Source organism: Sorex araneus, chromosome 6, assembly GCF_027595985.1.
Source record: "Sorex araneus isolate mSorAra2 chromosome 6, mSorAra2.pri, whole genome shotgun sequence".
Classification (NCBI taxonomy): domain Eukaryota; kingdom Metazoa; phylum Chordata; class Mammalia; order Eulipotyphla; family Soricidae; genus Sorex; species Sorex araneus.
The window spans coordinates 156245346-156257592 of NC_073307.1; the positions used below are offsets into that span (position 1 = coordinate 156245346).

General features: G+C 44.3%; 1 protein-coding gene across 1 annotated transcript; it reads left to right on the forward strand.

Moving 5' to 3' along the window:
• Positions 1–1503: 1503 nt before the first annotated feature.
• LOC129405799 (serine protease FAM111A-like) lies at positions 1504–11203 on the forward strand. The gene is made up of 3 exons (XM_055143254.1): positions 1504–1547; positions 3990–4079; positions 8664–11203. The coding sequence occupies exons 2-3, from the start codon at positions 3999–4001 to the stop codon at positions 10302–10304; spliced, it is 1722 nt and encodes a 573-aa protein (XP_054999229.1). The 5' UTR covers positions 1504–1547; positions 3990–3998; the 3' UTR covers positions 10305–11203.
• Positions 11204–12247: the final 1044 nt, after the last annotated feature.

The following is a 12247-nucleotide window of genomic DNA, read 5'->3' on the forward strand; positions in this document are numbered from 1 at the left end:
CCCTGTGATCCCGGGCGTTTTGCTGGTATCTGCATTCTGTATTCTAAAAACCGGCAATCGCCACGCTGTGCCAAATAAGGTAGGGTTGAGAGAAAAAAAAACCCTGCCCCGCTGGCACCGCATGGGGCCATGGCTCCGATCACAGTCTGGAGGCATTTCTGCGAACTGCTCATGTCCAAAGTAGTTCAGTTGCCTCCGGGATTGTGCTCGTGCAGCAGCGGAAAAGCCTACTCCTATTCTTATGTACAAAACAGAGTTTTCAACATTTAAAAATATATCGCATTAAATTTTATTTTGTACTGGGATCTTTTTGCAGTCATCGTCATATCTTTCCCTGTCAAAAAAAAAAAAGACTTTTGAAAACTTTGAATGAGTGGCTGGTGCTATACAGCGGGTAGGACATTTGCCTTGCACGCGGCTGAACCAAATTAAATTCCCAGCATCCCATATGGTTCCCCGAGCACCGCCAGGAGTGATTCCTGAGTGCATGAGCCAGGAGTAACCCCTGTGCAATGCCGGGTGTGATTCCAAAAAAAAAAGCAAAATTAAAAAAAAGTAAAAACTTTGAATGATAATTCTTTCCAAACCCCCAAAAGCAACTGGAATTTAATCTGCGGTCATCACTGCTATGTGTATATTTTCTTTTACCAAATCTGGAAAAAGATTTCAGTTATTATTCCAACCTCATCGCCTTTACACGAACAAGGTTCTAAGAGCTGCGAAAGATTCATCACTATCATAGTCTCCTGCGCTTAACCAGTTTTTCAAGAATATATTAACATATTGAGTCTGTGCTTATTCAGATTGCTAAGGAGGAAGATGCTTTATCTCTAACAATCTTGATCACCATCTTGGAGATGATGAATTCTGGGGCAGTGATCATCGCTCTGGAGATGACTAATTCTGGAGCATGCATCAGAAAGCCAAGTGTTTGCTTTGTTCTAACAAGTCTGGCAACCAGGAGAGCAGGTGCTGTCCTCTTGCCTTTGATTAACCTGTTCTACAAGAGCCTCAGCTCTCCTACTTCCAGGAGGGGAGGGTCCCAAGTTCCACTGAAGGGTCTTTTCAGGAGAATCCCAAATTCCACTAAGCCAGGGGGAGGAGGTGGGAGCGTGCAGCTGTGTGCTCGGGCTACTTGGTCACTTGCAAGCGACTGAAAAGCTCCGCGGCCAAGTGCAAACCTGAGCCTGAGTTCAGTCTCCAGGGGCAAAACTAAGCCCTCTGCCTCCTGCTGACGGGCAGTGGCCGGGATTCCCTAAGCTCCAAGGCCTGTGCGGACCTCAAGGCTACCACCTAGCGGACCCAGGGACGAAGTGCGCCTGGAGCGCCAGGCTGCTGCACGCATGAGGCAAGCAGGGCACATCCCCCAGGAGGAAGGAAAGAAGGTCAGCTGACTTCCTCCTAGAGGCTCTTTCCCGCCCTGCTGCTGCTTTTGAGTGTGCCCGCGCGCGGAATTCTCTAGTGGTTCCTTTGACATCACAGGAGTTAGAGTGCTCTGGGATCCAACTCGGACCACGCGCTGCTGCTGCCGGCTGTGTCTCTGATCGGTGAGTAGTTCTGCTCTGGGATTCCTTGGAGCTAGGAGTGGGTGAGTGGCTTCGACCCGAGGCCCAGAGCCAAAGAGGTTTTGGGGGCAGAGCTGGGCTTAGGCAGGGCCCAAATTCTGCTCCTCCGATTCGACGAGAAAGTTTTCGCTTAGTTTCCGTTTTGGAAAGGCCTTGCCAGCTAGAGTAGGCCGCCACTCAAAAAAGTGGGCGGTGTGTATTCCCGCGGCCTAGGTGGGTCTTGGGATTGTGTAGTTTGATTTACAAAGTTAAAGTCACAGTCACACACCAGATATCCTGAGTCATCTATCTACTTGCTCGGTGGGATCTTGGGTTTCCTTTTTAACAATTTCATGATCACAAGAACACACAAGGTTGAGTCTGAGCAAAAATCCAAATTTACAGCAACTGCCGCCTTCCCACCCCTCCACCCTCAGAAAAAAAAAGAATCAGAATCTGTAAATAGATCTAAACCCCAAAGCAAAAAACAAAAACCCACAAGGAGAGGTGGAGGAAGGGAGTTTGAGGTGTTTCATGTAATAAATGAGGGGGGACTCCCCACTTCCTTCTTCCTCCTGGTCATCCCTTTCCTCTGCCATCCTGGTTTCAGCTCCCTCACAGTCCCCATCAGCTCAGCCTGGCCAGCCTCACCCACCTTGGGGGCTCTGCAAACTGTCCAGTTAGTCACTGTGGGGGTGCAGCTCTCACCACTGCCTTTTATGTTGGTTTGGGGATTAGGTGTTGGGTCCCACCCTGCGCGCCCAGAGCTTACTCCAAACTACTCAGGGATCACTCCGGCAGGGCTTGGGAGTCCTGATGTGGTGCCTAGGATTCCCTTGGACAGGATGCAGTAGAAATAGAGGGGAAATGGGGTGGGCGGCTTATGCTGAAGGCACCAGAGGGAATTGAAAGCCAAAGTACCAAAAGGCAGGTGAGCAGCAGCCCCCAGGGCAAAACAAAAAGCCAATAAAACCCCACCAAGAGTAGCCTACCTGGTGCTGGACTCCGTTGGGCGTCCCTGGGTCCTGGTTCTGGCGGTGGCAGGCAAGGTGAGCTATGAGGTCTGGGCTGGTGGGTGTTGTTTGGGGGTGGAGCAAATGCAGGAGGCCTCCAGGTCAGGGGAAGGCTCAGGGGTCAGGGCCACACTTGCTGCTCACCTCCGGGTGACGTAGAAGACGCAGGAGCCTGCTTCTTATTGTACAGAATGATGAAGCAGAGGGTTAGCAGAGATGCAAACAAATAAGCAGGTGTGCTTCTGCAGAGCAGTGCTCCTGGGAGGACAGTGGGGAGTAGGAAGAAGGGAGAGGGAGAGACCTGGGAGAGAGGAGGGGGAGGAGGAGAGAGCCAGTTAAAAGAGAGAGCTAGGTTGGAAGATCTGAGGTAGGAGAGGAAGGAAGGGCGGAGAGAGAAAACAGGAAGGAGAAGAGGAGGGAGCCCAGAGAAGCAGGAAGTGAAGGGGGAGGAGAGAGAGCAAGAGTGTGAGGGAGAGAAGGAGAGATGGCTGGACAGGAGGGTTCTGGGAGAGTGAGGGAGTAGAAAGGAAAGAAGGGAAATAGATAGGACTGGGAGTCCAGGAGAGAAAAGATGGAGGAGAAGAGCAGGGGGTCAGAGGAAGAAAGGGAGAGAGGGCTAGGAGAGAGGACTAAAAGGAGGAGAGGTAGAGGAGAGTTAGGAGAGAAAATTAATGTAGCAGAAAGTGAAAGGAGAGTGAGGGCAGGGGAGAGGGAGGAAGGAAGGAGAGAGGAGGGGAAAGAGGGGAATTCTAAAGGGGGAGGAGCCCTTTGCTAGGGCTGGAAACAGGCCCAGAAGGACTGTGTTGCTTTAAATCCTCATGTTGGAGAAGGGCAAGGTCAGAAGAGTTTGTTCAACTCTCAAGTAACGCTACAGGAGGGCAGGGAGGACACTTTTCATATCTGAATACAACCTGGTTCTGTCTGGGTTCCAGATATGTTGTCTGGGGTAGCTCTTGGGGTGTTGATTTAGCCTCTTGTCCCTCTCCCTTGTGATTGCTCGAGTTCCTCTGAGTGGACTTTGCAAATTCCCATTTCTTTTTCCTTCTTAGACTCTTTTCTGGGCACATGTGTCCTGTTTATAGTGCTCATTTCCAACTATTTTTATCATAGTGGTCCCTTCTCTATCCTAACTGTTGTCTACCTACACTTGTTGCAAGCTTCCAACCATTGACCAGTCCTCTTGGGCCCCGTTTTCCATGGCTTTGAAATATTAGTCTCATGCCGTTTTTTTATATCAAAGGTAGCTTTTAATTTTTGAGGTGATTTTCATTGGTGGATAAGCTTGTTTGCGGACTTAGTTAATACCACACAGGAGAGTGTGTTGAGAACTGAAGGGGAAAAAATGGGAAAGATCTTATCATCTGTACAATTAATAGGTAACTATGGAGAGACTACAGTAACTTGAGCCTTGAATTTGAAATTATTGTTTCAGCAAGTCATCATGAGTTCTAGGAGTCGCAGATCCCAGAAGATCCCATTCAATGAGAAGACTAATATGAGAATGGAGCAGTTTTTCTCTCCGGTATGTTTATGAATTATGTCTATGAAATACGCTTATTTTATTTTTGCCCATATTCTTATTGCAGTGGTTTGCGGTACTGCTAATAATAATTTCATGAATGAGTTAATACCACACTATCCCCACCCCTGGACAGCCCAGTTCCCTCCACCAGTGTCCCCTGTAACCATCTCATCTGCCCCTGGTAAGCTCCATTCTGTAGACCAACTCCTCAATTCTGTTGCCTTTGGTCATTTGTTGCTCCTTACGAAGTACACTTCTATGCCACACAGGGGAGGGATCATTCTGTGACAGTCTCTCTCCTTCCCACTCACTTCACCAGCATGATGGCCTCAGTTCCATCATGTAGCAGCAAATGGCATGCTTTTTTTTTAATATAGCTGCATTGTATGGAGTGTATCAGTTTTTAGACTTAGCTATCTCTGACATTGGGTTTCATAGTCACTATTACCAAAAAATTGCTTTATGATGAGAATTTATGGTAAAGTCTTTCTCATCCATTTTTTTCTATTTGCGGGGATTGGCAGTGGGGAAGGGAGTTCTAATACTCTGAGCTCAAGGATTATTCCTGACAGGGCTTGGGGGACCCTCTGGGGTGCCAGGGATTGAACATTGTGGGTTGCATGCAAGGTAAGTGCCTTATCCGCCAAACTATTTCTGTGGATATTAATGGATGTAGCACTGCACGGTAGCACTGTTGTCCCATTGTTCATCGATTTGCTCGAGTGGGCACCAGTAATGTCTCCATTGTGAGACTTGTTGTTACTGTTTTTGGCATATCGAAAACCCCATGGGTAGCTTGCTAGGCTTTGCCGTGCCGGCAGGATACTCTCGGTAGCTTGCTGGGCTCTCCAAGAGGGGTGGAGGAATAGTACTCGGGTTGGCGGAATGCAAGGCCAACGCCCCACCCACTGTGCTATCGCTCCAACCCCCCCCCCAAATTACTAATATAAATTATCTTATTTTAAATATCCAATTTTGGGGGCTGGAGCAATAGCACAGCGGTCAGGGTGTTTGCCTTGCATGCGGCCGACCCAGATTTGATTCTCAGCATCCCATTTGGTCCCCTCAGCACTGCCAGAAGTGATTTCTGAGTGCAGAACCAGGAGTAACCCCTGAACATCGCTGGATGTGACCCCAAAAGCAAAAAAAAAATGAATAAATACCCAATTATTGTGGGGAAACACTGTACTGCTCTTACTATTTAATACTGGATTACAATAAATAAGATGGCAGAATCCCAGGTAACTCTCTAATATGAAATTATTTTCTATCACAAGATATTTATAATGAGTGTCATAGTATTGTGAATAAAAACATTTTATTTTTTCAAACTCTTCTATAAAATAAAAATGAATAACGAGATAAACTTTCTAGGTATTCTGGAATCTAATAGCTTCTGAATAAACCTATGGGTAGTCTCTGTTCAATACTTAAACTCAAGCATTCTGAGTTGTGTGCAGTAGATCAGAAAACAGCTACTGATCCTTTAGAACAGATCAAAGCAATTTTATCTGTTATTGTGTCCAAAAATCCTTTCAAAACCCAGATGTAGTTGAGGTCATTCTGAAAACTCAAAGACAAAATAGACTTGTTCACCTGAATTCTGGATTCAGCCTGATTTCTTTTCTCAAGTCAGAAGACACAAATAAGTACTATAATAAATTGAGGGTTGTTCTGAAAACTTAAGCTTTCAGATCCATCCTTTGAAAACCATCATCTCTTAGACTGACTAGGTATAAACTGATATATCTATGAGTAGAAAAGTTCTTACATTGTCCTGACCTACACATTTCCAAGTCCCTTCTGTATTTCCACATGTAACATTGAAATGCCACCGTGGATTGTGACTGGAAAGCCTTCCAGGGGCACAAAACTTTTTAAAGAAAATAGTTGTGAAACTAAAAATTTAAAAATCCTTTGTAAATGTGACATATTACAGAGAAACAGAAACTTCTATAGAAAAGAAGCAAATAGAAACTCATTCACACTTTATTACAGGCTTGCTATACAATAGTATTTTTACACGTGTGCTCTCATAAGAAAGCAATTTTATCTAAAACAAAATGGAAAAAGCTATAGTTTTAGATGATAATGGACGTTATAGGAGAAATAATTTAAGTCTTTATATGATAGATGCTCGGATTAGGACTGGGTCTCTTCCACCCAGATCCCCCATTTCCCAGTAGCTAGGCAGTCCCTCCCAGAAACTGTCCCCGGTGCCGTGTAATCCCATCAACAGCCAACATCCAGAGACTGTAAAACCGAGCTCCCGGAAACACAGGACCTCGAGCGGCAGTGCGACTTCTTTTTTTAATTTTTAATTTTTTAAACTTTTATTGAATCACCGTAAGATAGTTACAAGCTTTCATGTTTGGGTTACAACCACACAATGATCAAACACCCATCCCCCCACCAGTGCACATTCCCCACCACCAGTATCCTGTGCAACATCTTACAGCCTAGTTCTCCCTCTCGGAGAACTTGGCAAGCTACCGAGAGTTTTCTGCCCTCATGGGAGAGCCTAGCAAGCTCCCTATGGCATATTCCTATGCCAAAATCAGTAACAATGATGGGTCTCATTCCCCTAACCCTGAAAGAACCTCCAATGCAGCAGTGTTGGGAAGGACGAGTAAAGAGAGCCTTCTAAAATCACAGGGATAGGACGAATGGAGACGTTACTGAGATCGTTCAAGAAAATCGACTATTAATAGGATGATGATGATGATGATGATGATGATGATGATATGATAGATGGCTGAGTGAAAGGTTTGTATTATTGGAAATAACTATATTATTTTGATCATATGGTTAGTGAACTACTGTTGGTTTAAATATTTCAAGTGTGGTAAGAAACCATGGAAACTTATCCTCCTGAATTTAACACTTTAAGAACAAGTGTCTGCTGCAGCTCATCACCATGCTTGGAAAAAGTAAAAACTGTGTACTTAATATAGTTAATAATACTAGAAATAATACTCTATGTGCTGAAAAGATAGCACAGGGGGTAGGGCATTTGCCTTGCACACAGCTAATCAGGGCTTGATTCTTGGTATCCCATGTGTTCACTGGAGTCCTACCAGGAGTGATCCGTGAGTGCAGGTCCCAGAGCAAGTCCTGAGCATACCTCGGTGTGACTCCTAAAAATCAAAAAGTGAAAGAAGAGAACAAAAAATGATAGTTTAAGATTCTGATTTTGGTGGGCTTAAAAAAATGTTTATCCTCAAATTTCTTAGAAAAATACAACAAGAGAGCAGCAGTCAGAGCTTAACTGATCTGATGGGACAGAAAACAGCTTAACATTGGATGCCAGCTCAAATTCGTACTTCATTGTATTCTCAATTTTTTTTTCTGTGCTTTTCTTCTTATTTTTTTTAAAACTTTTTATTAAATCACCATGTGGAAAGTTACAAAGTTCTCAGGTTTATATGTCAGTTATACAATATTCAAACACCCATCCCTTCACCAGTGCCCATATTCCACCACCAAAAACCCCAGTATACCCCCCGCCCCCACCCCCTACCCCCTACTGTATAAGTAATGAATTTCACTTCATTTTTTCTTTACCTTGATTATATTCCATAATTCAACACAAAGCTCACTATAGTTGTTGGAGTTTCCACCCAAAAGAGACAGACCTACTACATTTGATAATTAGTTTTTCATTGCTGGAAATGAAGAGATATGTAGCCCCACTGCTACAAGTACATAACTCTCTCTCTTTTTTTTTTCCTTTTTCCTTTTCCCTTTTTTTTTCTTTTCCCCCCTCATCCCCCTTCCCGCGCCTCATAGTATGGTGTACGCCACGCCGCGTCGGCCGTGGGGCTTTTGCTTAGTTCACAGTCCAGAGAGGTGGCTGCTACATTAAAAACCTTCAAAATTTCAACAAAAACTTACTGTTATTATTTGGAGTTTCCCCCCCAAGTCAGACCTGTTCAAAAGGAACCGTTTCACATTGCTGACAATTATAAATGTTAATACATTTATAAACAATTATAAATGTTACAGTTTTGGATTTCTGTATAAAGTCCAGGGAAAATTCTGCCAGAAATTACATAGCCCAGCTCACAGTCCCAGTGCATTGCTGTAAGAAGTCTCTGAATTCAAAGTCTTTAGGCGCAGAGGGTCCGATTCGCGCTCCGTGGCTCCGGATTTATCTTGGCTGAGGGCGTGCCGATTACGGGCGCCCCCTTCCCATGAGTTCCTGGGAGCCCCAAAAGTAAAAACCGAATACCTCTGGGTTTGGAGTCTAGAAGATGGCGCCTGCCACGTGGGAGCCGCCAGCCTGCCGCTTTCCGTGCAGGAAGACAGGTTGGGGAGGAAAAAAAAAATCCACCCCCGGCAGCACAGAGTTGTAGCCCAGTTCGCAGTCCCAGTGCATCGCTATCGGATGCTGCGCTGGATGCCCGAATGTGTTACATCTCTGGAATCCAAGTCTTTAGGCGCAGAGGGTCCGATTCGCGCTCAGCGGCTCCGGATTTATCTGGGCCGAGGGCGTGTATTCTCAATCTTAACGCTGTTTCTGAGATTCCTAGGACTTTCATGAAAAGTTTTCAGAGTTTATACATTGTTAACCTTAATTTTTAGGTCAACAAAGAGCCAACGAAGGACTCTGGAAATGATGCAAAAGAGAAACCTGACATCCAGGACCAAGGGCCCAATGATTTGAAAAAAAAACTTTTAATTCACGTTGAGGGAGAAAGCAGGCCAATTGAGCACGTATGCAGCGCGAAGGACACCTTATACAGGGCACTGCAGCATGTTGGAGCTCTCCAAGCATACATGAACCCTCAGAGTGGCAAGGAACTGTTGGTGCGTGGCAGAGATGGTATTGAAGCTTACATACACCTTGCAATGCCCCTCAGCTGTTTTCCTGATGTCACTCGTTTGGAAATTAGCTTTATCAAAAGTCAGAGTGGGCAGAAAGAAAACCACCTGTTTCTGGGCCAGTCTCTCAATTTTGACACCATCTATGTTAAATTCTATATTCATGCCATTGGGAAGAGGGGAGAAAAGATTGTTCAGTGCTGGAAACTTCACAAGCAAGGGAACAAACTCTGTGTCTGGGGTTTCAAAGGAGAAACTATTAAGGAGGCTTTGTGTCGGGATGGCAGGTTTCTGTCCTGTCTGGAGAATAGTGTTTGGAAACTCGTGAAAGACCTGGGCAGCATTTTAGAGAGCTCCCAGCTCGTGGACGACCTGGAGGGCAAACTCTTTGAGGTTGAGTTTGAGAAAAGGAGGAGCTCAAGGTCAGCCAGTGCTCAGAACTTTGAGTCAGGAGAGAGAAACACAGGAGCAAGTATAGACCTGTACCCCGGGTTAAAAGCAGAAAGTGAAAAGTTCAGAGAATATTTTGAGAAGGAAGTCAAGGGAGCCAAAAAAAAAGCCGAGTTCTTTAAATTATACAAAACAAATTTTTCAAAACTGATCAATGACTCTACTCCATTTAAAGTACACAAGTTTCTTTATAAACTCGGCCGCTCTGTCGGGTACCTCTCATGGGACCACGGGGGAAATAGGGGCTGTGCGACCTGCTTTGTTTTTCACAAGCAGTTCATTTTGACTTGTTGGCATGTGATAAGAGATATTGTGGGAGAGGGAGTAGATCAAACCCTGTGGGCAGACATAGTTAGTCGGTATGTAAAGGTGTCATTTGGTTATGAAGAGACCCTACAGAAGGAAGCGGAAATCTTCTTTGTTGACCCTTGGTTTGAGGTAGCTGATGAAAGTCTTGATTATGCTGTTCTGAAACTGAAAATAGAGGAAGTCCAAGTTCCTTGTGGACTCTACAAGGGACCTGCATCAATTAGTGACCGAATATATATAATTGGTCACCCAGAAGGAGAGCCAAAGTGTACGGAGTCTTGCCTTGTGATCCCTCAGGCTAAGCGAGAGCAGGCATGCGTGGCTAGGCAGACACAGCTTCCCTATGTCCACATGTTCACTCAACGGAGTTTCCAGGGCATAAGTGAAAATAATGATGTGATTACCTATCACAGCTCCTTTTTCTTTGGGGCTTCTGGCTCCCCTGTGTTGAATGCAGAGGGTTCTCTGGTGGGCATGCATGCCGCTGGTCTGAATTTGAGTCTCCGTGAAAAAAGTCCTACCCTCATTGAGTTTGGCCCTTGTATACGTTCTATTCTTAGTCATATGGAGAAGAACTTTCCTAATTGGTATCTAGAAATAACTGCCAATCAGGATGAAGAAATGGAGAGTGATGTGGATTGAGAATGCTGAGAATTCAGTTTCCTTACCAGCTTTAAGGGAAATTCCTTGCAATTCATAAGGGAGGTAATAGCAGTATAACTATCAAATAAGTTTATCTTCTAGAAAAGAAATGATGGTTGCACAAGTTGTGCAGCTACTCATTCCATACTCAAGTATCTGACTGGCATTCACAAAGAACAGTTTGGATAGATTTTGCAAAGTGAAAGAATTCTGGTTGCCAAGTTGGAGTTATCTTCTTAATTTGCCAGAGAGAGAATGTCACAGCCCACTTTGCCTAGTGGTGCTCACCATGGTGAGAGCCAGAGAGTTTGGTGTTTGGGGGGCTAACGGGGCCTCATCCTATGACACCACCAGGGATCAAGTGATATTGTGGGAGAAGGAAGAGATCAAACTGAGTGGGCAGGCATGTGAGTGTGTAAAGGTGTCCTATGGTTAGTAAGAGTCCACAGAGAAGGAAGAGAACTGCTTCTCTCTTGACCCTTTGTTTGAGGTGCTGTGGGAAGTTGATGATGCAGTGCTGAAACTGGACACAGGAGAAGGAGCCCACATTCTTTCTGGACCCTGTGAGGGACCTACTCCTGCATCATAAGGTGACTTGATATGTATTATTTGGCATCCAGATGGAGAGCCTACCACGAAGCTGCCTCCTGGTGACCCTAAAAATCTTTGTAAGACAATGGATAAGTAAGATGTGAGGGGCTGGAACAATAGCACAGTGCGTAGGGCGTTTGCCTTGCACGTGGGTGACCCGGGTTCGATTCCCAGGATCCCATATGGTCCCCTGAGTACTGCCAGAGGTAATTCCTGAGTGCAGAGCCAGGAGTAACCCCTACGAATCGCCAGGTGTGACTCAAAAAGAAAAAAAAAAAAGGTTGCAAAATGGTTTTAAAATACATTACCTCACTTTTCAGTGCAAAATGTGTTAGAACTTGATAAAACAGAACTTTGAATTTGAGAAATTGATTTGTTAAAATTTTCAAAGTTTTCTATTTTATCCAAGGTAAGGAAACTGCTAAAGTTGTCAGTGATATTAAGTCTGTTTTTATATCTTTGTAAGCTCTAGTTTTCAGGAAAAGTTCTGTCTTGTGTGACAGTACTGTCATTTCTTTAATTGTTTGGAAATATACCGATATTTCAAAATAAAAAACCATCGCAACCTAACGTATTCTTGTTTGTTTGGTTTTTGTGGACATCTAAGCAGGGCTTACTTCTGGCTCTGTCTCAGGGACTTGGGGGAACCTTCTAGCATGTGAATAGGTTGAACCTGTACCAGACACGAGCAAGGCAAGAACCCTACCTGCTGTATATCTATTGCTCAAGCACCAGCGACAGAATCTCTGCCTTTAACTACTGCATCACTGGAAACCTCAAAAGAACGTGAAAGCCACGTAGTAGCACAAAGACCGTATGTGGGTGTTTGGTCTGATCGCCTGTCTGGTTTTGAGATTCATCTCACATCAAGGATTACACATGTGATTAAAAAGACCCCTGAAAATTTCAGGATAGTTTAGTTTAGATCACTGAATATTAGGATTGACTTGGAAGATCTAAGGACTGTATATACATGTTGATCTCTATTATTATTGACATTAATTAGTAATTAACACTAGACAAAGTTTGTTATTAGTTATAAATTACCATGGCTTATAAAAATACAAGCAGTTTACAGTGGTTTGATTACTAATGTCAAGTCATCTAGATATTATTTCTATTCTCTTAAAACGGAGACAGGCTATGTACAACCCCTCTGATGTGTCAGTGGGTATTTTTGTTCTACTGTAATACACCATCCTGATTAGCAAGGCTGATACTAGAATATCTGGTAAAAAAGATCAGCCCTCTGCACTGCATGGATATGGTCAGAAGCAAACAAAAATCAAACCTCAAGAACTTAAAGCAAAACAAAACACTCTGTCTAAAATTCATTAATCTTAGACTTTTTC

What these genes read in the sequence shown, in the direction of transcription:
- LOC129405799 (XM_055143254.1), top strand. Translation starts at nt 3,999, where the DNA reads ATGAGTTCTAGGAGTCGCAGATCCCAGAAGATCCCATTCAATGAGAAG. An exon ending in TGGAGCAGTTTTTCTCTCCG is followed by an intron (nt 4,080 to 8,663) that starts GTATGTTTATGA and finishes CTTAATTTTTAG; the next exon opens with GTCAACAAAGAGCCAACGAA.